General features: G+C 45.6%; 1 protein-coding gene across 2 annotated transcripts in view; it reads left to right on the plus strand.

Moving 5' to 3' along the window:
* Window positions 1–27,644, plus strand: part of LOC139548230 (ephrin type-A receptor 4-like) — a 69,438-nt gene that overhangs the window by 18,759 nt on the left and 23,035 nt on the right. For both annotated transcript variants that reach the window (XM_071357764.1, XM_071357765.1), the window contains exons 4-5: window positions 14,758–14,913; window positions 27,180–27,515. In XM_071357764.1, the coding sequence (XP_071213865.1) occupies window positions 14,758–14,913; window positions 27,180–27,515 (492 nt within the window). The remainder of the gene's footprint in view (window positions 1–14,757; window positions 14,914–27,179; window positions 27,516–27,644) is intronic.

A 27,644-nucleotide genomic window follows, 5' to 3' on the forward strand; every position in this document is an offset into this window, starting at 1 on the left:
ACCTCCAATCTTAAACTCCCTCTGTCCTGCCAGGCGGAGGTGGTATTTTCTTCCCTCTTCGTCTTGTTTCTGAGAGCAGAACTCCTCTGGGAATGAAAGGCCTCGCTGTGGTAATCACTTACGGGTTCTGACAAAAAGAGCGCACAGGAAAAAAAGCCTTGATCTACTGATGGGCCAGAGTTTCGACTCAATGCACATTTTAATAAGAAAAGGCCTCTTCTAATCAAATCAAATTAAATCAAATTTTATTGGTCACATACACATGGTTAGCAGATATTAATGTGAGTGCAGTGAAATGCTTGTGCTTCTAGTTCAGACCGTGCAGTAATATCTAAAAAGTAATCAAACAATTTCACAACAACTACCTTATACACACAAGTGTAAAGGGATGAATAAGAATATGTACATATAAATATATGGATGAGTGATGGCCGTGCGGCATAGGCAAGATGCCGTAGATGGTATAGAATACAGTATATACATATGAGATGAGTAATGTAGGGTATGTAAACATTATATTGTTTAAAGTGACTAGTGATACATTTATTACATCCAATTTTTTATTATTAAAGTGGCTAGAGATTTGAGTCAGTATGTTGGCAGCAGCCACTCAATGTTAGTGATGGCTGTTTAACAGTCTGATGGCTTTGAGATAGAAGCTGTTTTTCAGTCTCTCGGTCCCTGCTTTGATGCACCTGTACTGACCTCGCCTTCTGGATGAAAGCAGGGTGAACAGGCCGTGGCTCGGTTGGTTGTTGTCCTTGATGATCTTTATGGCCTTCCTGTGACATTGGGTGTTGTAGGTGTCCTGGAGGGCAGGTAGTTTGCCCCCGGTGATGCGTTGTGCAGGCCGCACTACCCTCTGGAGAGCCTCGCGGTTGTGGGCGGAGCAGTTGCTGTACCAGGCGGTGATACAATACGACAGGATGCTCTGGATTGTGCATCTGTAAAAGTTTGTGAGTGTTTTTAGTGACAAGCCAAATTTCATCAGCCTCCCGAGGTTGAAGAGGCGCTGTTGCGCCTTCTTCACCACACTGTCTGTGTGGGTGGACCATTTCAGTTTGTCTGTGATGTGTACGCCGAGGAACTTAAAACTTTCCACCTTCTACACTACTGTCCGTCGATGTGGATAGGAGGGTGCTTCCTCTGCTGTTTCTTGAAGTGTGAGTGTGAGGTTATTTTCCTGACACCGCACTCCAAGGGCCCTCACCTCCTCCCTGTAGGCCATCTCGTCGTTGTTGGTAATCAAAGCTACCACTGTAGTGTCGTCTGCAAACTTGATGATTGAGTTGGAGGCGTGCATGGCCACGCAGTCATGGGTGAACAGGGAGTACAGGAGAGGGCTGAGAACACACCCTTGTGCTGCCCCAGTGTTGAGGATCAGCGGGGTGGAGATGTTGTTTCCTACCCCCACCACCAGGGGGCGGCCCGTCAGAAAGTCCAGGACCCAACCGTACAGGGCAGGGTTGAGACCCAAGGTTTCGAACTGAATGACAAGTGTGGAGGGTACTATGGTGTTAAATGCTGAGCTGTAGTCGATGAACAGCATTCTTATATAGGTATTCCTCTTGTACAGATTGGTTAGGGCAGTGTGCAGTGTGATTGCGATTGCGTCGTCTGTGGACCTATTGGTAAGCAAATTGAAGTGGGTCTAGGGTATCAGGTAGGGTGGAGGTGATATGATCCTTGACTAGTCTCTCAAAGCACTTCATGATGACAGAAGTGAGTGCTACGGGGCGATAGTCTTTTAGCTCAGTTACTGTAGCTTTCTTGGGAACTGGAACAATGGTGGCCCTCTTGAAGCATGTGGGAACATCAGACTGGGATAGGGATTGGTTGAAAATGTCCATAAACATACCAGCCAGCTGGTCTGTGCATGCTCTGAGGACGAGGCTCGGGATGCCGTCTGGGCCAGCAGCCTTGCGAGGGTTAACACGTTTAAATGTTTTACTCACGTTGGCCACTGTGAAGGAGAGCCCACAGGTTTTGATAGCGGGCCATGTTAGTGGCACTGTGTTGTCCTCAAAGCGAGCAAAGAAGTTTAGTTTGTCTGGGAGCAAGACATTGTGGTCAACGATGGGGCTGGTTTTCTTTTTGTAATCCGTGATTGACTGTGGACCCTGCCACATACCTCTCGTGTCTGAGCCGTTGAATTGCGACTCTACTTTGTCTCTGTACTGACGCTTAGCTTGTTTGATTGCCTTGCGGAGGGAATAGCTACACTGTTTGTATTCGGTCATGTTTCCAGTCACCTTGCCCTGATTAAAAGCAGTGGTTCGCACTTTCAGTTTTGCGCAAATTCTGCCATCAATCCACGGTTTCTGGTTGGGGACGGTTTTAATAGTCACAATGGGTACAACATCACTGATGCACTTGCTAATAAACTCGCTCACGAGTCAGCGTATACATCAATGTTGTTGTCTGAGGCTATCTGGAACATATTCCAGTCCACGTGATCGAAGCAATCTTGAAGCGTGGAGTCCGATTGGTTGGACCAGCGTTGGAACAGACCTGAGCAGGGGCGTTTCCTGTTTTAGTTTCTGTCTATAGGCTGGGAGCAACAAAATGGAGTCGTGGTCAGATTTGCACAAAAGGAGGGCGGGGGAGGGCTTTGTATGCGTCACGGAAGTTAGAGTAGCAGGGATCCAGAATGCTGCCAGCCCGAGAATGCTACCAGCTCCCTAAAATTTAGGGAGCCTTGTTCCCCAGCTACAATAAATGCTGCCTCAAGATATATGGTTTCCAGTTTACATAGTCCAGCGAAGTTCTTTCAGGACCGTTGAGGTGTCTGCTTGGGGGAGATATACACATTTGTGATTATAATCAAAGAGAATTCTCTTGGAGATAATGCGGTCGGGTCGGCATTTGATTGTAAGGAATTCTAGGGCAGGTGAACAAAAGGACTTGAGTTCCTGTATGTTGTTATGATTACACCATGAGTCGTTAATCATAAGGCATACACCCCCGCCCTTCTTCTTACCAGAGAGATGTTTGTTTCTGTCGGCGCGATGCGTGAAGAAACCTGGTGGCTGTACCGACTCTGATAACATATCCTGAGTGAGCCATGTTTCCGTGAAACAGAGAATTTTACAATGTCTGATGTCTCTCTGGAAGGCAACCCGTGCTCAAATTTCGTCTACCTTGTTGTCAAGAGACTGGACATTGGCGAGTAGTTACTCAAGAGCGGTGAGCAATGTGCCCGTCTACGGAGCCTGACCAGATGACCGCTCCGTCTGCCTCTTCTGCGGCATCGTTGTTTTGGGTCGCCTACAGGGATCAGATCCAATGTCCTGGGTGGTGGTCCGAACAGAGGAGCCGCTTCGGGAAAGTCGTATTCCTGGTCGTAATGTTGGTAAGTTGACGTTGCTCTTATATCCAATAGTTCTTCCCGGCTGTGTGTAATAAGACTTAAGATTTCCTGGGGTAACAATGTAAGAAATAATACATAAATAACAACATACTGCATAGTTTCCTAAGAACGCAATGTGAGGCAACCATCGCTGTTGGCACCATCTTGAGTCTAATCACAGTCTCCGTGCCACGGGCATACCATCCTTTTCCACCTCTGTAAACACACTGACATATGGACACACACACACACACAATTGCGCGCACACACACACACACACACTGGCAAGACTGTCAGAGGCAGAACTCAAGAGAGTGGGGATAGCGGTATGTATATGACGTGTTTGTGTGTGTTTGTGTGTGTGAGATGTAGCCGAAGGATCGGTGAAGTTTCTCTGTTGTAGAGGGCACATCGCCCCGATTATAAACTTGAATCCTGCTTGATCCACAACACTGTCAAATACTGCAGGATAAATATCCCTTGATGCCTCTCGCCAGGGAGGAATGGGAGAGAGGAAGACAGGGAGAGAGAGAGAGAGAGATGTAGTACTGCTGTGATAAAAGGCCTGAGATGTCAAAGGTGAAGCAGTTGGTTGTGGGTAGAGAGGAAGATTGGTCTTTAAACAAGCATTTCCTGGTTAAGTCATGACCCCTGTTAGGAAGTCAATATTACTGCCATTGGTTCACCATCCTCAGATCAGCCTGCCCTAAGGAGGGAGGGATAAAGGAAGAGAAAGAATGTTGTGACAGAGAGAATAGAGACAGAGACAGTGAGAATTGATGGAGAGAGAGAGAATAGAGGGAGAGACAGAGATAATAGATGGAGAGACAGAGAGAATAGATGAATAGACAGAGAAAATAGAGGGAGAGACAGAGAGAATAGATGGGGAGACAGAGATAATAGATGGAGAGACAGAGAGAATAGATGAATAGACAGAGAGAATAGATGGAGAGGGTGAGAGTATGTCAGTTTAGTGAGAAAGAGCAACAAGACAGATGGAGAGATGGAGAGAAACTCAACATGCTCAATTCTGGTAATGCCCATTTTGAAACTTCAAAGCCGGCCGTACATTTTAAATCAATCTGCCTTTTGTTAATGTTTGGGGTGTCACTGTCATCGCTCTGTAGACGTGTCTGTCTGCACATCAAAGGTGTAGCGTAAACACTGCACATTAGCACTGTAACCTGCCCTAACCGCATGCCATTAACTTACATATCAGGTTACCCATCCTCCTCAGCCTTCCTTTACCTGCCTCACCACCAGGTTCAACCAGCCAGGGAGCAAACCAGTGGTTAATGATGGGGGTGTTCCATGACAACAGCAGCTGACAGTATTTTTAGCTTCCATGGTTATTGTCTCCATGTCAACACATTATCTAATTTCTGGATCTGGAATGGGCCGCTTCTCAGGGACAGGCAGGGGAAGGGAAGGTCAGTGGGAGCAGCAACAGGTCTAAGAGACATGACGAGAGGTCAGGGGTTAGCAGAGTGACAGCAGTGCTGGGCACCATGTGATTCTGGAATGGGATGTTTGGAGAATTAGTGACCCTGCAAAGCTGTATGCATACACACAGGCCAGACAGACACGCATAGGGAATAGACTCAGTGGTCACACACAGAGCACACACAAACTTAGAGCAAGCACACACACACGCAGTCTTGTACAACTAACCTTGTGGGGACACACAATTCAGCTCCATTCAAAATCCTATTTTCCCTAACCCCTAACCCCTAACCCGTACCCTAACCTTAATCCTAAAACCTAACCTTGACCATAAAAATAACCCTAGCTCATAATCCTAAACCTGATTCTAACCCTAACACAAATTCTAACCTTAACCCTAAACCTCCTAGAAATAGCATTTGACCTTGTGGGGACTAACAAAATGTTTTGTTTGTTTACTATACTTGTGGGGACTTCTGGTCTCTCTTTATGTCCAAACTCCTCCTTGTTGTTCGCGCGTTCAGTACACAATCTAAACTCACTATGCGCGTGCAAGTCCAGCAGAAAGTACGGACGAAAAATCCCAAAAGTTATATTACAGTCCGTAGAAACATGTCAAACGAAGTATAGAATCAATCTTTAGGATGTTTTTAACATAAATCTTCAATAATGTTCCAACCGGAGAATTCCTTTGTCTTCATCCCAAAAAAGTGAGACACAGTGCTGTTTTTTGTCAAGGGCTTCAGTGATATAATTTAAAACCTTCATGGCTGCTGTACTTGTTCTATGCTTCTTCCTGAAGCCCGATTGGTACATTGATCAAATAAAGTTAGTATATAAAAACTATTTTAGCTGTTCACTCACAAGGGTTTTAAGTATTTTCACCAGGGGTGACAGCTTTGAGATTGGCCTATAATTATTTAAAAGAGTTGGATCCCCCCCTTTTAAAAGTGGTAGGACAAATGCTCATTTCCAGATCTTTGGAATTTCATTACATTCCAGGGTTAGATTGAACATATATGTAAGTGGTTCAGCTATGAAATCAGCTGCCAGATTTAAAAAGCAGGGATCCAAAAGATCAGGACCTGCAGGCTTTCTCTGATCGAAGGATTTCAGGGCTTTATGTACCTTCTGCACTGAGAATGCCAAAAAGCAAAAGGTTTGACCAGATATCGCTGGTTCATCCACATAGGGTTGTACAGAGACAGAGCACACTGAATCAAACACCCTACCAGATGATTCAAAGTGCTCATTGAAACAATTCAGCATTTCAGTTTTGTCATATACTGCAACAAAGTCCTCCAATACACATGACGGTAATTCATTAACATTACTGTTTCCAGACATAGACTTAATAGCCTTCCAAAACTTTCTAGGGTCACTCAGGTTATTAGTGGTAACAGACATAAAATATTCAGACCTGGCCTTCCTGAGAAGAAAAGACGTAACTGCCTAAAAAGAAGCCAATCAGCATCAGAACATGATTTCCTTGCTTTAGCCCAGGCTAGATTATGGTCATGAATAATACAAGACAGCTCAGAAGAAAACCATGGATTATCCCGCCCTTTAACCCTGAACCTGCGGAATGGGGCATGTTTGTTTACTATTTGGAAAAAAACATCATGAAAGAATTTCCAGGCAGTTTCCACATCAGGAATAAGCTCAATCTTGCTCCAATCAAAATAAAACAAATCATGAAAGAAAGCCTGCTCATTAAAACACTTCAAATTTCTCTTACGAATAAAACGTGGGTTTGTCTTAGGAACCTTAGTATTTCTAACAGCAACAACAGCACAATGGTCACTTAAATCATTACAAAAAACACCAACCGTAGAATATTTATGTGGAACATTTGTCAATATCAAATCAATCACGGTAGATTTCTCTGGACATTTGAGATTTGGACGAGTGGGTGAGTTAATCAACTGCGTAAGATTCATAGAATTACAATACATTTTTAAATCATCAGACACCGGCTTTAACCAACACCAGTTGAAATCACCAATCAAGATAATTTCACTGTAAAGAGGTTTAGACATAAGGTTCATCAGAGAAGAAAATGCATCACAGAGAGCAGAGGGGGTCTATAACAGCCAATCACAGATACAGAGAGCAGAGGGGGGTCTATAACAGCCAATCACAGATACAGAGAGCAGAGGGGGGTCTATAACAGCCAATCACAGTTATAGAAAGGCCCTTTGAAACCTCAAGATTCAAAGCAAGAAATTCCAACTGTTTACAAATAGTTTCAGACTTTGCCACACTTACAGGGAATTTAGTTTTTACATATATAGCCACACCCCCGCCTTTCTTAACCCGATCAGTGCGATACACATTGTAGCCATTTATACAAATATCCTTATCAAGAACAGACTTGCTGAGCCAGGTTTCAGAAGACACAATTTCATCAGCATCAGTTGATTTAGCCCAAATCCTAACCCCATCATTTTTTTGACAACAGGCTGCGTACATTTAAATGAAAAATACCAAAACCAGATCTTGATTTAAAATCCGAGGGGGTTTGGAGACATTGCATATCAGGGCCAGGGTTAGGTTGCACGTTACCTGGTATCAACAACAGAAGAATAACTAGGCACCTCTGTTTAATAACCTTGCACGGCTTCTCTTTTTTAAGAGACCTACTGCAAGCGAATTCTACAAGTGATGTTTCAGACAATACAAAACAGTCATTTAAAACCATTAGACTTTGGTAGTGACACAAATTCATACTGTTCACATCATGCCACAAATGCATCGGCACTTGGACGATGGGACCGAGTGAAAAAGAGCGAGTTCCCGCAGACAAAATGTCTAATGGACGGGAGAGCATATTGTCAGATGTACTCACCCAGCGACAATGTTCGTTTTCTCCAGAGTTCAGTAAAGTCAGTGCACAAAGCAATACCACGAAAATTGTCATTTTCTCTGAGAGATGTAAGAAATAGAGGCCAAGGAAAGGTAAGGGGCGAGAGGGACAGTGTGTATGTATGAGTCTGTATGTGAGTATGTGCGCACATTTGGTGTGTGTGTGTGTGTTTGTGTATGTGTGTATGTGTGTGTGTGTGTGTGTGTGTGTGTGTGTGTGTGTGTGTGTGTTGTTTTTCTCCTTTTACATCCTCCCTTTCCTGTCCCATTCTTGTTAATTATACAGTACAGGATAGTAACCAAACCAGCCAATTGTTGATCTGGGTGTGGGGTGAACGTCCCTTACCACAACAACATTAGCATACCCCCCTCCACACTATTATCCCCCCTTCACACTGTTATCCCCCCCCCCCCCCCACACTGTTATCCTCCCCCCCCCCACACTCCACACTGTTATTCCCCCCCACACTGTTATTCCCCCCCCCCCCCCCCACTCCACACTGTTATTTCTCCTCCCTCCTCCACACTGTTATTCCCCCCCCCCCACTCCACACTGTTATTTCCCCCCCTCCACACTGTTATTCCCCCCCTCAACACTGTTACTTCTCCCCCCTCCACACTGTTAACCCCCCACATTGTTATTTCTCCCCCCTCCACACTGTTAACCCCCCACATTGTTATTTCTCCCCCCTCCACACTGTTATCCCCCCCTCCACACTGTTATTTCTCCCCCTCCACACTGTTAACCCCCCACATTGTTATTTCTCCCCTCTCCACACTGTTATTCCCCCTCCCCCCTCCACATTGTTATTTCTCCCCCCTCCACACTGTTATCCCCCTCCCTCCACACTGTTACTTCTCCCCCCTCCACACTGTTAACCCCCCACATTGTTATTTCTCCCCCCTCCACACTGTTATTTCTAACTATAATTGAATAAAAATGCAACTCTTTCATTGTAAACAATGTCAGGAAAGCATGCCAGATACTCCCCTCCTATCTCCTCACCACAACCTCAGCCTTATTGAGCCTTTCTCCCTTGAGGACTGTGGGGAATGTAGCATAGACCACAGCCTGACTCAGTTTGTTTACCTTCTACTGATTCCTGATACATCACTGTCCCCTGCTAGAATGATCCCTCAAAGCCTGCTGTGTGTTTTTGTGCATGGAAGATTTTGAAACAGCATGTACTGTATGTGCAGTATACATGTGTATGAGAGACTTTAGTGTGCTTGAGTGTACATGCAGTTGTGTATATACAATATGCAAGAGTGTGTGTTGGTATGAATGTGTGTGTGTGTGTGTGTGTGTGTGTGTGTGTGTGTGTGTGTGTGTGTGTGTGTGTGTGTGTGTGTGTGTGTGTGTGTGTGTGTTGGTGTGTGTGTAGGCATTGTTATTCATTACCCATCTGCCGTGTGAATCCTTGTTCTCAAAAGGTCCGTAGTGTTCTGGCGCTGTGCCCGGTTTAGGTGGTGCCACCCTCAGAACCTGGCATGGGCACAAGAGTGGAATCTGAGCAGCCCTCCACCCAATAGGGCCAAGTTAAGCAGTGTTTAACCACACACAAAGGTGGATCTGTTTAAACCCCCTGCCACTCTCTCTCTCCCTCACCCCCTTTCTGTCTCTTTCCCGTCTCTCTGTTTCTCTCCCTCTGTCTTTCTTTGTCTCTCTCTGTCTCTGTCGTGCCCAATTTCTCTTTCTTTCTCTCTGTCTCACTTTGTATCAATCTTTCGCTGTTCTCTCTCTCTCTCTCTCTCTCTCTCTCTCTCTCTCTCTCTCTCTCTCTCTCTCTCTTTCCCAGAAGTCCCCTTCCATACCATGTGTCCATTCTTGAGGTGTGGACTTGACCACTGAGTGTTCTGGGTGTAATACAGTAGATTTCTCTGATATTGCCATTGTGCTAACAGGCTCCTGTACTCTGTGGTCCAACAAAGAGAGAACAGGGTGGAGTGGTCGTGGTGGAGAGGGGGGAAGTGGGGCCTACGTGTCATAAAGAACGCAGAGACCTGGGCCTGCAGGAAGTCTGAGAACAATATTTCAATATTAAAGTTATGCAATCCAAATAATAACAATAGTAGGCATCATGACGCTAGCAACGTGTTTGCAACATGGATGAAAACAGTAATTAGCTTTTAAAAAGGATTTGTCCTATGTACTTAAATAGTTACGTTTGGAGTATGGTAGTGGTCTAAAATATTACATGTTGCTTGTTTAAGCACTTGTAAAAATGTTATGTAAGCAATTTCTCTTTAAAGTCAACTATACTTCATTTTTATCTCAGGTTCCCCTTTTGGTGTGTTGGCCTCAGGTTTTGACATGTGTTCATAGTGGTGTCAGGTAGAGACATTTTAATTAGAGCAGCTCCTGGGTGGCTCCTGGTTGATGGATAGCTTCTGTTGGAAATCATCTGCCTCAGACAGACAGACCCAGACAGACAACCAAGCAACCGAGCTGCACTGGTCTGGCATCAGCTTTATATATTAGCTACGTTAGCTCTCATAACAATGGTTAGCGTGGCTAACCTTTATTGTTGTTAGGATTTTTGTTTATGATTGGACCTTAACTAGGGCTAATATGAATATCAACCTTGATATTTGCATTGTTAGCCCTGTTAGCTTCGCTGCTATTGTTAGCCCTGATAGCTCCTTTTCCCACCATACAGGTCAGGATTAAGACACGTGGCGAGTGTCTATCATCAATCATTGTGGTCGGTTTCGGTGGCTGTGTGTCTCTCATCCATCACAATGATAGGTTTCGGTGGCCGTGTGGCTGTGTGTCACCATCAGGGCCGGGGGTAATTAATAACCCCACAGACTGAATTAATGACTTAACCTGTTCCACTCTCCTGCTGTTTTAATAACAGATGCTAATGGTTAGCGCTTAGTTAGCCCCAGCTAAATGACAGAGGCTCAGGTTTTGGGATTTGTACATGTTTTTTATCGGTTTCACTTTCTCTCTCACTGTGTGTGTGTGTGTGTGTGTGTGTGTGTGTGTGTGTGTGTGTGTGTGTGTGTGTGTGTGTGTGTGTGTGTGTGTGTGTGTGTGTGTGTGTGTGTGTGTGTGTGTGTGTGTGTGTGTGTGTGTGTGTGTGGGAAGGGGGGAGTGTGTCCATTACTTTAAAACCGGTTTTATTCCGGCTAGCTGGGGTATAAACCCAAACTCCCCTAGACTAGTAATGCTTTGGTGTTTCTTATGGCTGCCACCTGGGCATCCTATCGACTCTGTTTACTTGGAGCAGAGAGAGCGAGAGGGAGAGAGACACACAGCGAGAGAGAAAGACACACACACAGAGAGAGAGAGAGAGGGAGAGAGACACACAGCGAGAGAGAAAGACACACACACAGAGAGAGAGAGAGAGAGAGAGAGACACACACACAGCGAGAGAGAAAGACACACACACAGAGAGAGAGAGAGAGAGAGAGAGACTGAGGAGAAAAAAAGGAAAGGGATGCTGTTAAAAGAAAGAAAGAAAGTTTGAAAATAACATGCTGGCTCTTTAAGGTAGAGGAAAGAAGGAGAGTCTCTCTTTGCCCTCAGGTTTGAAAACCGATCGCTTCGTTGTGAAATGAAAGGCTTTGTGAGGATGCCTCAGTCCCCTTCAGAGAAACACTCACTGTCTGTTATGACTGAGACAAGAGCCACCGAATTTCAACACCAAAAGCAAACAAAGCGTTTTGATGAAAGAGGGAAACGATGTAGTTTGAACTTTATTATTTTTCGGTTTAAAGGAATCAATTGTTCTGTCTGGGCAAGCCCAGTTTATGTGTGTGTTGCGTGCTGCATTCTTGGGTTTTGGCTGGCTATTCAAGGGGTTCTTTCATTCTTTCTCGCATGCTTTATGTATCAAGTGTATAGGAAGCTTTGTTGTGTCGCCTGGTGAGTGGGTATCTGCCATGGTTTGCGTGCGGGTCACTTGGTGAAGTTTTAGTAGCTGGATGTGTGGGTTGGTGTGTTTCAGATGGCTTCTGGGGAGGATGTTGTGGGCTATTCGAAGACTAATGTGTAGGTACTTTTTAGTTGGTGGGTGTGTAGGTAGTTAGTTATCATTGTATCTCCACCTTTTGTGTGGTTTTTGCAGATGGTCGCGTTGGCCGTTTTGTTTTGAACAGAGGTTTTCCCCTTTCTCATCGTCTCACACGGTGAGCCCAATTCACCAACAGAAACCCCACCACCCTGACAAAACCACTCATTAACTCCTACAAACCCCCTCTCCTTATCCCACACCCCCAAATGTGCTTCAGCTTATAGACAACACAGAGAGAGGAGAGGAGGAAGGGTGACAAAGAAAAGACTAAAGCAATAGAGGGTTGAATGAGTGAAAGAAGCCAGAGGGATGAAGGGAGGAATGTCCCAGTCTATAAGGGATTCCATTTTGAGCCATTCCAGAATAGAACAGTAAGTCACCAGTCCCTTTGTCTGCCTTTGATCTCCAAGCACCAGGATCTGGCACCTGACAAACTCTACCGCTCTGAAAGGAGGCATGGGGAGAAAGAGAAGGAGTTGGAGGAGAGAAAGAGGGAGGGAGAGAGGGGATGAGAGAGAGAGAGGAATAGGGACATGAGGAAAATAAAAAGGAAATGGAAAGATAGAAAGACTATTACAGAGGGAAGGATTTGTGAATGCTAAAGGAGAATCAGACGATATAATGAGGGCTCCTTAGCTAGACTCAATAATTTGAATTTCTCTGCGTGTGCGTGTTGGTCAAGGCCGGTCTGTGCGGTGATAAATCCATGCAGTCTTAAGGGAGATTCCTTAGTAAAGCCTCAGTCTTCCAGACCACCCAGCATTGTGGTCTGTCTGACACACATACACGCACATGCGCACGCACGCGCACACACACACACACACACACACTCCTAATGGGAAGCAAAGTCCCTGGCTTAACGTGGATTTCACCCTCTCTTCCAAGTACCTTTTCCTTTTCTGCAGGGCAGGGCACTATTATAAACACTTCTCCATGTTGACATCCCCTTTTAAACTATTTCCAAGATGCAAAATTCAGACCACAAATGAAGATGCCAACCCATCTCTATGGCGAAGGGGGATTTGAGGGTTTGCAAATAATTCTGCTGAAGAATAAGGCGGTGGCTATTTGGTAGTGGAGGTCACCTCAGGACAGATTGATTATCACAGAGTAATAAACTCATCAGATCTCTTCTCACACCACTCTCAACCTCTCTTTCTCATTTCACAGAGGCCATGGCTCTAAGACCCAGAAGTATGGACCTCAATTAACTCTCCCCCCAGCTTTCAGTGAGGGGTGATCAGTCTAAACCAGCTGGACCTCCCCCCGCCTCCCCTGGTCAGCTTCCTGGTCATAGCACATTGACAAAACCCCCTCCTAAACCTGTCGTTTCTCTTAAAACCCTCAAAACGGTCACAACCCCTCAACACAATACCCGTCCCTGTCGTGCCTCTGTGACACATTTGGGCGTTAAAGATTGTCAAAGATCCTTAACAGATAGAGAGATAACACAAAGCACCTTCCGTTTTAATCCTCTACTCTGTCTTCTACTGTGAGAAGAAGACTAAAGGCTCTCCTCTCCTCTAACCCCTGCCGGCGTGAATCAAAGAGGACCGTAGCGCTGAGCGCTAACTGGTGAAGCGGCAAGGATTGGGGCTGATTGACTAGGAGGGGATGAGGAGATAAAGACTCAGCAGGTAGCAGCAAGCCGGGCTGAGCTGAGCTGGAGGCTACCAGAGGCTACGCTAATCCTGTGGCTAGCTAACGCTAACAGGGGAGGGAGAGAAAGACACACAGGGAAAGGAGCCCAGTTTCATTATTGTGCCTCAGAGTAAAGAATTTCCCTCACTTTTTGGGGTTTGTGAACATCCTTGTGTGTGTGTGTGTATGTTTTCTTTGGATGGCAGTGGAATGTGTATTTTCTTTAGGGTGGAATTCCTCTTGTGAGAGTAGGTGGTGTGCGTAAAAAGGCATGAGTTTAGGTTAGTGTGGTAGATGCATGAGCAACTTTGTTTTGAACACTATTCAAAGTGTACGTGTCTTGCACGTCGTATTTTATTCATGAATTTATGAATGTGGAATTACAATGCTGTTGAATACATTTTTGGGACTTTGTGCGACTGATGGATAAACCCAGCCTCGTATAAAACACTCAGATGATTACATACTTTTATTCTACCGGGAAACGATCCCTCTCTGCCCACACACACACACACACACCTCCCCCTCTCCTAAACTAGCAGCCCACCGCAGGGCTCAATGCCTTTCGCTGGTCCTGCCAAGTATCCGGCCGCCTCAGTGATTGACAGGCTATTGGCCCAATCGGTGTCCTGGCTGTCTGAACCGCACCTCTCACAGCATCCCTCTTTTGTTCTCCTCTTCTGATCCAGTGCTCTTGGGTGAAATACAACCCTCTAGACTTCTCTGATATTATGGAAACGGTACAGTAGAGAGGAACTCCTTGAAAGCCGTGCCCTCAAATCAAGCTGTCAATCAAGAGGATAGGGTAGCGCCGTCGCCCGAGTCGGAAAAGTGTCACCTAGGTTACAATTTGAGGCATGTGTAGTGTAGTGAGGTGTAGTGTAGTGTAGGCCTTATGTGTTGAGAACCTGGCTCACACTGGGCCAAATGGGGTGACATTTGTTTGTTAATTATGTTGGAATGCCCATGGCTTTGGTTACAATGTACCTCACAGCCCAGCCAATAAAGCATAGTTTAATTCTAGAGAGGGAGGAGGGGCAGTTATGTGATATTTGTGTAACTCTTGTGTGGTAACTTCTCTCTTCTCTATTAGTCTGATGATAGCCAGCCATAGGGCATTGGTGAAATGTCTGACTTTCAGAGGAGGAAAATGATGACAGATGGGTAGAGCTGGAGAAATGAATAGAAGATGGAAACCCCAGTCAGCTTGTTGAATCGCCCAACAAGAGAAATAGAGAGAGAGAGAGAGAGAGAGAGAGAGAGAGAGAGAGAGAGAGAGAGAGAGAGAGAGAGAGAGAGAGAGAGAGATGTTAAGTAGATATGATCGACTGAAAGCAACATTCCACAGTGTGTGGGGTGTGTACTATCTGTGAGTGTGTGTTTCTCTATGTACAATGCCGACTGACCTTGTCTCTCTCGCTGTCTGTGTTCTTACAGCCTGTAAGATTGGCTACTACCGTGCCCTGGCCACAGACGGTGCCTGCTCCAAGTGTCCTCTCCACAGCTACTCTGTCAGAGAGGGATCCACATCCTGTGCCTGCGACAAGAGCTACTTCCGCTCTGAGACTGACCCTGCATCCATGCCCTGCACCAGTAAGTGTACATACACGCATGCACGCACGTACGCCCACACACACACAAATCAATACACACACACACACACACAAATCAATGCACACACACACACACACACACACACACACACACACACACACACACACACACACACACACACACACACACACACACACACACACACACACACACACACACACACACACACACACACACACACACACACACACACACACACACACACACACACACACACAGCTCACATGCATAGTACACACCTGGTGTTTAATAGTTGCATTCTGATTCCAGGTGGTACTTAGTGATCACTCAATGTGACAGAGAACTAATTAGGAAATAAAACACTGCATCTAAGATTCACTCTTCCACCAGAGACAAAGAGAGTGGGAAACAGAGAGTGAGAGAGTGAGAGAGTGAGAGAGTGAGAGAGTGAGAGAGAGAGAGAGAGAGAGAGAGAGAGAAAGAGAGAGAGGTAGTCCTACATTGACAAACACATTTTTAATTTTGATTGTCTTCCTCCATGACAATTTCTCCCTCCTCTCTTTCTCTAACTTTCTCCCCTATAATCTCTGTTGTGAATCACATCCCACACACAGTCATACTATACAATCAGCTTGGGTCCATACATAACCAAACAATGTTTGCAGTGTGAAATAAAAAGAAACACAGCTACGAATCTGTTGAAATATGCTGCTTTTCTCCATGACAGGAAGTCTATTAATCTGCTACTGGCAGGGTCTGTTTTAATAGGGTCTTATCTACGTTATGGGGGAACCTGAGCCTTAATGTTAAAAACACAAAGATGGGGCCTTGTACGTGACTCTGTGACCTGTCTGTGAGTTGGGTGACCTTTGACATTTGACTCCTGTCTGTCACTTTGTCTGTCTGACTGACTGTGTTTTATTTTCTGTGGTGCTCTGAGTTTCAACCATGTTAGACCCTTATAATCAAAGCTGTCACTCAATCACCCCCCATCTCTCTCCCCTCTCTTCCTTTCTCTTTCTCTCGCTCTCTCTTTGTCTCTCTCTCTCTCGTTCGCTCTCTATCTTTCTCTCTCTCTCTCTGTCTCGCACAAAACATACTCAGCGTCACAAACACAGACTGAAAAAAGTCTTCAACTACTTTCCCAGTTCGCCCTGCTGGAGGTCAGACAGGGAAAACGCTGGCATCCCTGGTAATTGGTGTGTGTGTTGTGTTTGCGTGCCTGTGTGTGCGTCCTCCGATGGCAGTTGATGATTATAACTGGATGATGGGTAATCTCACAGATGTGAGCAGCGCGGATAGGCATTCTATCACTCCTTTTCTCCCTCCTTCGCTCCCTTTCTCCTTGAACCCTTTTCCTTTTGTCAATCAGTTTATAACCTGGTTAATCTTTACATTGATTTACAATGTAAAGACAGTAACACACACACACACACACACACACACACACACACACACACACACACACACACACACACACACACACACACACACACACACACACACACACACACACACACACACACACACGCGCATTCGGGCTTGTATGTATCAGAGAGTAGAGCAGAGCAGAGTAGGGACACATGGGGATGGTCTCAGTGGGATTTTCCCATTTTCTTATCAGTGGTTTGGCAGTGGGGAGAGAGGTGGTGGAAAGGGAGAGAGGGTGGGAGAGAGGGGGAAGAGAGAGGGGGAGAAAGGGAGAGAGGGTGGGAGAGAGGGGGAAGAGAGAGGGGGAGAAAGGTGGTGGAAAGGGAGAGAGGGTGAGAGAGGGGGGAGAGATGTGGTGGAAAGGTAGAGAGGGTGGGAGAGAGGGGGGAGAGAGGGTGGGAGAGAGGGGGGAGAGAGGTAGTGGAAAGGGAGAGAGGGTGAGAAAGAGGGGGGAGAGAGGTGGTGGAAAGGGAGAGAGGGTGAGAGAGAGGGGGGGAGAGGTGGTGGAAAGGGAGAGAGGGGGGAGAGAGGGGGTGGAAAGGGAGAGAGGGCGAGAGAGAGGGGGGAGAGAGGTGGTGGAAAGGGAGAGAGGGTGGGAGAGAGGTGGTGGAAAGAGACGGAGAGGGTGGGAGAGAGGTGGTGGAAGGGAGAGAGGGTGAGAAAGAGGGGGGGAGGTGGTGGAAAGGGAGAGAGGGTGAGAAAGGGGGGAGAGAGGGTGGGAGAAAGAGGGGGGGTGGAAAGGGAGAGAGGGTGGGAGAGAGGTGGTGGAAGGGAGAGAGGGTGAGAAAGAGGGGGGGAGGTGGTGGAAAGGGAGAGAGGGTGGGAGAGAGGTGGTGGAAGGGAGAGAGGGTGAGAAAGAGGGGGGGAGGTGGTGGAAAGGGAGAGAGGGTGAGAAAGGGGGGAGAGAGGGTGGGAGAGAGAGGGGGGGGGGTGGAGAGAGGTGGTGGAAAGGGAGAGAGGGTGGGAGAGAGGTGGTGGAAGGGAGAGAGGGTGAGAAAGAGGGGGGGAGGTGGTGGAAAGGGAGAGAGGGTGGGAGAGAGGTGGTGGAAGGGAGAGAGGGTGAGAAAGAGGGGGGGAGGTGGTGGAAAGGGAGAGAGGGTGAGAAAGGGGGGAGAGAGGGTGGGAGAGAGAGGGGGGGGTGGAAAGGGAGAGAGGGTGGAGAGAGGTGGTGGAAAGGAAGAGAGGGTGAGAAAGAGGGGGAAGAGAGGTGGTGGAAAGGGAGAGAGGGTGAGAAAGAGGGGGAAGAGAGGGAACCATACTCAGGGTTGAGTGAATTCCTCTCGGATGGTAATAGCAGGATCCATGCTCTGGCCAATTTACCCTGTGCTCCCTCACGGCCCAACTCAGCACTCAGCCAACAATTACTGAGACAGAAAAAGAGAGGGGGGGAGAGTAGATGGGTGGGGTGGGGTGAGGGAGGGAGGGAGTTGGGATGGAGTGGATAATGGGGGAGTGGGATACGGAGGCTAGGGGGAGTAGGGAATTGAGAGATAGGAAAAGTGGGAAAGATGGAGGGAAAAGGGAGAACGAAAGAATGTTGGTGAACAAGGATCCCTCCTTCTCTTTGTCCAAACGCCTAGTTAACATGGTGGAAACAGTTTCAGGTAAGGATGTGGTAACATTTTGGTTATGTTTTTGTAATGTGTAGGTAGCACACACACACCTCCCCCTCTCCTAAACCACCAGCCCTCCGGCCCCAGGGCTCAATGCCATTTGCTGGTCCTGCCAAGTATCCGACCGCCTCAGTGATTGACAGGCTATTTGGCCCAATCGATGTTCTGGCTGTCTGAACCGCACCTCTCACAGCATCCCTCTTTTGTCCTCCTCTTCTGATCCAGTGCTCTTGGGTGAAATACAACCCTCTAGACTTCTCTGATATTATGGAAACGGTACAGTAGAGAGGAACTCCTTGAAAGCCGTGCCCTCAAATCAAGCTGTCAATCAAGAGGATAGGGTAGCGCCGTCGCCCGAGTCGGAAAAGTGTCACCTAGGTTACAATTTGAGGCATGTGTAGTGTAGTGAGGTGTAGTGTAGTGTAGGCCTTATGTGTTGAGAACCTGGCTCAGAGGAGACACTGGGCCAAATGGGGTGACATTTGTTTGTTAATTATGTTGGAATGCCCATGGCTTTGGTTACAATGTACCTCACAGCCCAGCCAATAAAGCATAGTTTAATTCTAGAGAGGGAGGAGGGGCAGTTATGTGATATTTGTGTAACTCTTGTGTGGTAACTTCTCTCTTCTCTATTAGTCTGATGATAGCCAGCCATAGGGCATTGGTGAAATGTCTGACTTTCAGAGGAGGAAAATGATGACAGATGGGTAGAGCTGGAGAAATGAATAGAAGATGGAAACCCCAGTTAGCTTGTTGAATCGCCCAACAAGAGAAATAGAGAGAGAGAGAGAGAGAGAGAGAGAGAGAGAGAGAGAGAGAGAGAGAGAGAGAGAGAGAGAGAGAGAGAGAGAGAGAGAGAGAGAGAGAGAGAGAGAGAGAGAGAGATGTTAAGTAGATATGATCGACTGAAAGCAACATTCCACAGTGTGTGGGGTGTGTACTATCTGTGAGTGTGTGTTTCTCTATGTACAATGCCGACTGACCATGTCTCTCTCGCTGTCTGTGTTCTTACAGCCTGTAAGATTGTCTACTGCCGTGCCCTGGCCACAGACGGTGCCTGCTCGAAGTGCATTTTAATAGCATTTTGGTAGTGTTTCGAAAGCGTTGTGGTTGCGTTCCCTACGGTTTAATTACCCAGTGTCAGTCACAGCTGATGGCTCCCACTCTCCCTCTCTCTTACGCTCGCCCTCTCCGTCTGGATAATCCTGGGAGCAACAGGTATGGCCAAAGGTAGTGTTAATGGAATGTAGGAGACCAGGGAGCTTCTGGAATGTGTCTGTGATTGAATAGAACATTATATAATAACCCATAATATAGTTATACAGCACAGCATGACTTACCATGGCAATAAATAGCAGACAGACACATCTTACTGACATACACATACTACAAAACACACACACACACACACACACACACACACACACACACACACACACACACACACACACACACACACACACACACACACACACACACACACACACACACACACACACACACACACACACACACAGTACAATATCTCCCGTACTCAGACATGATCCCAAAACCCCATTGTACTGGGGGAGAAATCCAGCTCACATACATTTGACCTTAGTCCTCTTCCGTTTATGACAGAATGGCACTAAGAAAATCTATCTGTTTAATAGCTCAGTGTTCTAGCAGGAAACCACAGAGGAGATAGAAACAGGAAGACAGCTACATTGAACCTTACATGACAAAAGATCATTACAGTGATGGTTCTGCAGCCACCGCCACCTTAATTTAGAAACGATCATCTATAACTGACTGGATGGAGGGGGGTATGGAGGGATGAGCGAGGAGAGGGGATGAGGGGGGAGGCTTCATCATAATGTTTAATGAGAGCTGGTAATGAATTGTCAGACGGGGAAGGGGTTGAAGGTAGGGGTGATGCTAATATTAACCCTGTACACACACACACACACACACACACACACACACACACACACACACACACACACACACACACACACACACACACACACACACACACACACACACACACACACACACACACACACACACACACACACACACACATACACATTTGGGCCTGTACTCATCTCTCCTTTCTATCCCTGTCTTTCTATGCCTCAATCCAAAAGGAGAGAGCACTGCCCATTTCCACCCAAACCATCTCTATAGCTTTTAGGTGTCTTTCAGTTGGAACGACCCTCTCCCCTCCTCCCTCTCTCTCTCTCTCTCTCTCTCTCTCTCTCTCTCTCTCTCTCTCTCTCTCTCTCTCTCTCTCTCTCTCTCTCTCTCTCTCTCTCTCTCTCTCTCTCTCTCTCTCTCTCTCTCTCTCTCTCTCTCTCTCTCTCTCTTTATCTATCTCTCTCTCTCTCTCTCTGTCCTCCGTATTAATCAGTGGCTTTTTGCTTCCTGGATGAACAGACGGTGTTTGTCTTCTCCTTCTCCCCCCCCCTCTCTCACTCTATCATTCTCTTCTCTACTATTTGTAAATGCATGGACTATCACCAGATTGACCACACAAACACACAAGAGCGTACATACACTTACATGCTCACACTCCTCCAGTCGTTCTCCCCCCCCCTCACTCTCTCTCTCTCTCTCTCTCTCTCTCTCTCTCTCTCTCTCTCTCTCTCTCTCTCTCTCTCTCTCTCTCTCTCTCTCTCTCTCTCTCTCTCTCTCTCTCTCTCTCTCTCTCTCTCTCTCTCTCTCTCTCTCTCTCTCTCTCTCTCTCTCTCTCTCTCTCTCTCTGTGTGTAATCATTCATTGCCACGTTGCTCCTCCAAAAATAACACTGATAATTAATTTCCATTTTGAAATGATTTGTCAGTAGATGGACTGGCATTCATATTTCAGCCCGTGTCGATACCTTTGCTCGCCCATGTGACCTCCATTAGTCAGAGAGGGGGGGTTACAGTTAACTTAATCACTGTTTGTCATGTTTGAAAGCAACTCTTGAATTAGGAGTGTACAGAGTGAAACATTATCAAACACAGACCCTAGATCAAGGCCACTTCTTTATTACTAGGTTGAAAACAAACTCTGTCAAATCCCTAAGAGAGTCCCATAAACAGATCTGGGACCAGCTGGGTTGAGTTTGAGTTGAGCTTATTTTATTTTTACAGGGACAGTGCACATTAATCAACGTTTCAGTAAAAGTGCCGGTTTTAGCCAGCCGGCTAATTTTCAACCACAGTCCCCGGGCAGGTTAATTAAAACAATTACAATATAGACAATCATTGAGCAGTGAGCACACGCAGAGCAACATAGGACAAGCAAGACATAGCATACAGACAGAGCAACATAGGACAAGCAAGACGTAGCATACAGACAGAGCAACATAGAACAAAAAGCAGCAAGACAAAATTCATAAAAGCAACAAAGTGTTTCCATACCTCACAAGCTACAGACAACAGACAACATGGAAAGCGGCAATACACAGCTAGGGATTATGTTCACAAATCTGATTGACCTTTAGCCATGTCTTCATGCATTTTGTGAAAGTGTGATATGTGCTGCAGTTATGTGTGTCTGATGGCAGTGTATTCCAGACATGGGAAGCTCTCACAGAGAAAGCGGATTTACTAAAGGTGCTTTTCCTTAACCTCTCTGGGATATGTAGGACGCATGCAATACACCAAATTAAAGCTACACCTGTTGTGAATCCATCCAATGTGTCAGATTTCAAAAAGGCTTTACGACGAAAGCACACCAAACGATTACAGTAGGGAGAACAAGTATTTGAAACACTGCCGATTTTGCAGGTTTTCCTACTTACAAAGCATGTAGAGGTCTGTAATTTTTATCATAGGTACACTTCAACTGTGAGAGACGGAATCTAAAAAAAATCCAGAAAATCACATTGTATGATTTTTAAGTAATTAATTTGCATTTTATTGCATGACATAAGTATTTGATCACCTACCAACCAGTAAGAATTCCGGCTCTCACAGACCTGTTAGTTTTTCTTTAAGAAGCCCTCCTGTTCTCCACTCGTTACCTGTATTAACTGCACCTGTTTGAACTCATTACCTGTATAAAAGACACCTGTCCACACACTCAATCAAACAGACTCCAACCTCTCCACAATGGCCAAGACCAGAGAGCTGTGTAAGGACATCAGGGATAAAATTGTAGACCTGCACAAGGCTGGGATGGGCTACAGGACAATAGGCAAGCAGCTTGGTGAGAAGGCAACAACTGGTGGCGCAATTATTAGAAAATGGAAGAAGTTCAAGATGACGGTCAATCACCCTCGGTCTGGGACTCCATGCAAGATCTCACCTCGTGGGGCATCAATGATCATGAGGAAGGTGAGGGATCAGCCCAGAACTACACGGCAGGACCTGGTCAATGACCTGAAGAGAGCTGGGACCACAGTCTCAAAGAAAACCATTAGTAACACACTACGCCGTCATGGATTAAAATCCTGCAGCGCACGCAAGGTCCCCCTGCTCAAGCCAGCGCATGTCCAGGCCCATTTGAAGTTTTCCAATGACCATCTGGATGATCCTGAGGAGGAATGGGAGAAGGTCATGTGGTCTGATGAGACAAAAATAGAGCTTTTTGGTCTAAACTCCACTCTCCGTGTTTGGAGGAAGAAGAAGGATGAGTACAACCCCAAGAACACCATCCCAACCGTGAAGCATGGAGGTGGAAATATCATTCTTTGGGGATGCTTTTCTGCAAAGGGGACAGGACGACTGCACCGTATTGAGGGGAGGATGGATGGGGCCATGTATCGCGAGATCTTGGCCAACAACCTCCTTCCCTCAGTAAGAGCATTGAAGATGGGTCGTGGCTGGGTCTTCCAGCATGACAACGACCCGAAACACACAGCCAGGGAAACTAAGGAGTGGCTTCGTAAGAAGCATCTCAAGCTCCTGGAGTGGCCTAGCCAGTCTCCAGACCTGAACCCAATAGATCATCTTTGGAGGGAGCTGAAAGTCCGTATTGCCCAGCGACAGCCCCGAAACCTGAAGGATCTGGAGAAGGTCTGTATGGAGGAGTGGGCCAAAATCCCTGCTGCAGTGTGTGCAAACCTGATCAAGAACTACAGGAAACGTATGATCTCTGTAATTGCAAACAAAGGTTTCTGTACCAAATATTAAGTTCTGCTTTTCTGATGTATGAAATACTTATGTCATGCAATAAAATGCAAATTAATTACTTAAAAATCATACAATGTGATTTTCTGGATTTTTGTTTTAGATTCCGTCTCTTACATTCCGTCTCTTACAGACAGAAATTACAGACCTCTACATGCTTTGTAAGTAGGAAAACTTGCAAAATCGGCAGTGTATCAAATACTTGTTCTCCACACTGTATGTTAGGTCAGTACATAGTCACAGAAAAACACAGCCATTTTTCCAGCCAAAGAGAGGAGTCACAAAAAGCAGAAATAGAGATAAAATTAATCACTAACCTTTGATGATCTTCATCAGATGACACTCATAGGACTTCATGTTACACAATACATGTATGTTTTGTTCGATGAAGTTCATATTTATATCCAAAAATCTCAGTTTACGTTGGCGCGTTACGTTCAGTAATGTTTTGCTTCCAAAACATCCGGTGATTTTGCAGAGAGCCACATCAATTTACAGAAATACTCATCATAAATGTTGATAAAAATACAAGTGTTAAGCATGGAACTTTAGATAAACTTCTCCTTAATGCAACCGCTGTGTCAGATTTAAAAAAAGCTTTACCGAAAAAGCACACCATGCAATAATCTGAGTACAGCGCTCAGAGCCCAAACAAGCCATACAGATATCCGCCATGTTGTGGAGTCAACAAAGTCAGAAATAGCATTATAAATATTCACTTACCTTTCAGGATCTTCATCAGAATGCACTCCCAGGAATCCCAGTTCCACAATAAATGTTTGATTTGTTCGATAAAGTCCATCATTTATGTCCAAATACCTCCTTTTTGTTCGCGCGTTTAGTACACAATCCAAACTCACGACGCGCGGGCAGGTCCAGGCGAAAGTACAGCCGAAAAGTCATATTACAGTTCGTAGAAACATGTCAAACTAAGTATAGAATCAATCTTTAGGATGTTTTTATCATAAATCTTCAATAATGTTCCAACCAGAGAATTCCTTTGTCTGTAGAATTGCAATGGAACGCAAGCTACCTCTCACGTGAACGCGCATGACCAGCTCATGCCACTCTGGCAGACCTCTGACTCATTCAGCTCCCATTCCCCCCTCCTTCACAGTAGAAGCATCAAACAAGGTTCTAAATACTGTTGACATCTAGTGGAAGCCTTAGGAAGTGCAATATGACACCATTTCCACTGTATCTTGGATAGGCAAAGAGTTGAAAAACAACAAACCTCAGATTTCCCACTTCCTGGTTGGATTGTTTCTCAGGTCTTTGCCTGCCATATGAGCTCTGTTTTACTCACAGACATCATTCAAACAGTTGTAGAAACTTCAGTGTGTTTTCTATCCAAAACTACTAATTATATGCATATTCTAGTTTTTAGGACTGAGTAGCAGGCAGTTTACTCTGGGCACCTTTTTATCCAAGCTACTCAATACTGCCCCCCTGTCCCAAAGAAGTTAAGGGAACTATACAGTCACCTCTCATGGCAGACCTTGTGGATCCTCTGCCATATGTTTGGGTTTTCTGTTTAACAAAAATACTGAGTGGAGGGGGAGCCAGGCCATTTAGGATCTTGAATACAAGACATGCGTTGGTGTATTGCACAAGATTTTCCCAACTCAGGAGCTCATGCTTTCTGAGGATGTAACAGTGATGATGGCTATTGGGCTTCCTATCAAGCACTTTGAGAGCCTGTTTGTAGACAGACTGAATAGGTTTTAATGTTGTACAGCAAGCTTGGGCCCAACTAGTCAAGCAGTATGTTAAGTGGGGGAGTATCATAGATTTGAAGTACAGTTTTGCTACCTCTGTAGTCAAACAATTTCGTATCAATCGGAAATTAGCTAGGTTGAATTTGGTTATTTGAATTACCTTTTTCACATGCTTTTTAAAAGAGAGGTTGGAATCAAGTACGATGCCAAGGTACTTAAAACCACCTGGAGCTTCTCCCCTGCAACACATAGACATCTGGCTCAGTGGCATCAGTTGCCCTCTTTGTGAAGAACATGTAAACAGTTTTTTTCACATTGAGATGCAAACACGAGTCACTGAGCTGCTTTGTAACCTGGACCATTACAGTAGTGAGTTCTTGTGCAGCTTGTTGTTTGCTCTTTGCATGAACATATATCACTGTATCATCTGCATACATTTGAACTTCAGACCCAGTACAGACAGAAGGCAGATCATTAATGTACAGGCTGAACAGGAGGGGCCCCAGTATTGACCCTTGGGGCACACACACATCATAGCTAAGAGTGGGCGACAGCTCATTGCTCACTGACACACTGAGTTCTGCCTTCAAGGTATGATTTCATCCATATCAAGGCATCGGGGGAAAAGTTGAACTTGGACAATTTTGTGATGAGAATCTCATGGTTAACAGTATCAAAAGCCTTCCTTAGGTCCAGAAACACAGCCCCAACAACGCCCCCTTTGTCCATATTGGACTTCACATTTTCCAGAAGAAAGCAGTTGGCTGTTTCTGTGGAGTGTTTCGCTGAAGCCAAACTGCATGGAGTGTAATGTGAAGGGGCTGTTGTTGAGGTGGGCAATCAGTTGTTCTGCTACACACTTTTCAACAACCTTTGACACCACAGGTAGTATACTAATGGGCCTGTAGTTACTCACGTCAGCAGGGTCGCCCGATTTAAAGATGGCCGTTATTATGGCCGACTTCCATACCCTTGGAAACACCCCGAGACCAATAGATGTGTTGGTGACCTAAGTAATGGGGCCAATGAGTGACTCTTTGTAGTTTTTAAGAAAGGTAGAGTCCAGCCCAAACACATCTTTGGCTTTAGAGTTCTTTAGTGAGCTAATCACCTTGTTCACCTTTTACTCAGAAACCTCCCTTATGATGAAGACAGGTTGAGCGTCATTCACTAGCACTGAGCCCAAGAAACTAGTGGAGGGGTTCTGTGTCAGTACCCTGACAGAGTCAATAAAGTAGGAATTGAAGGCTATTGCTATTTTGACTGCATCCTGTGTTAGATTGTTATTCACCATGATTTCTAGTCTTTTTGCAGTGTTACTATGGTCTTTCCCTGTTAACTTTTTTAGGTTCTCCCAGATCAATTTAGAATTTCCCTTTGCTTCACTAATTATGTTAATAAAAAAGTTTGCATTGGCCTGTCTGATTTCTTTCATCACCTTATTTCTCAACATGGTAAACCTACATCTGTCATGCTCTAATTTGGATCTTAGGGCTATTTTTAGAGCATAATCTCGTTTTTTCATCAATTTCCAGATTTCTCCATTTAGCCAAGGAAGAGTGCTCTTTTGGCCAGGTTTGGATTTGATTTTCTTTAGGAAACCATTTATTGTAGTCTGGCTTGTGGATAGAAAAATCTGACTATCAGCTTCCACGTCTGTATAGGACAAGAGATCATTCCAGTTAATTCCCTTAATTGCGTTTTCAAAATAGTTTAATTCACTCTTAGGTATTCTTAGTTGATCTGGCTTTCTAACAGTAGAGAGGTTAAACCTGTTCTTAGACAGCTTTCTGGCTATAAGTGTCAGATTATGATCAGATAGCCCAGTAACCATATTGAATGATTTAGTCACTCTCTCTGGTTTATTACTGAACACCAAATCAATCTGTGTTATAGAGCAACAAGTCACCCTGGTTGGCCCTTTAACTAGCTGTGTAAGGTCAAAGGTATTAGTGATCCGTTTGAGGGTTTTCCTACAAGACTTGTCTTCATAATTAATGTTACAATCTCCCATTAACTTATTATGGCTGGGTGGCAGTATTGAGTAGCTTGGATAAAAAGGTGCCCAGAGTAAACTGCCCACTACTCAGTCCTAAAAGCTAGAATATGCATATAATTAGTAGATTTGGATAGAAAACACTCTGAAGTTTCTACAACTGTTTGAATGATGTCTGTGAGTATAACAGAACTCATATGGCAGGCAAAAACCAGGAAGTGGGAAATCTGAGGTTTGTAGGGTTGCCTATCCAATATACAGTGGGATATTGGTCATTTTGCACTTCCTACGGCTTCCACTAGATGTCAACAGTCTGTAGACCCTTGTTTGATGCTTCTACTGTGAAGAATGAGGGAAGGAGAGCTCTTTGAGTCAGGTGTCTGTCACGAACCCTGTACCTTTCTCTCCCTCTTCTCTCTCCCAGGACCCCCGACCGCTCCGCTCCACCTCATCTCCAACGTCAATGAGACATCGGTCAACTTGGAGTGGAGCACTCCTCTCTCCTCTGGCGGACGCCAGGACCTCAGCTACAACGTGGTGTGTAAACGCTGCGGGCCCGAGGGGACACGGTGTCAGCCCTGTGGGAACGGGGTCCACTTCAGCCCCCAGCAGCTGAGCCTCAGGGCCACCAAGGTGTCTATCAACGACCTGCAGGCTCACACCAACTACACCTTTGAGATTTGGGCTGTTAACGGGGTCTCCCAGCAGAGCCCTGGACCTGAGCAGGCCGTGTCGGTGACAGTCACTACCAACCAGGCCGGTGAGTTGGGGTTGGGGTTGGGGGGAGATGTGTGTGGGTGGGGAGAGAGATGCTGGAGACTGTTGTTGTTTGTTGGGTTGTTTTGGTAAAGGTTGAGATGTGCTTTGAATGTTTGAATTTAATTTTATT

This window comes from Salvelinus alpinus, chromosome 21 (assembly GCF_045679555.1).
Source record: "Salvelinus alpinus chromosome 21, SLU_Salpinus.1, whole genome shotgun sequence".
In the NCBI taxonomy this organism is placed as follows: domain Eukaryota; kingdom Metazoa; phylum Chordata; class Actinopteri; order Salmoniformes; family Salmonidae; genus Salvelinus; species Salvelinus alpinus.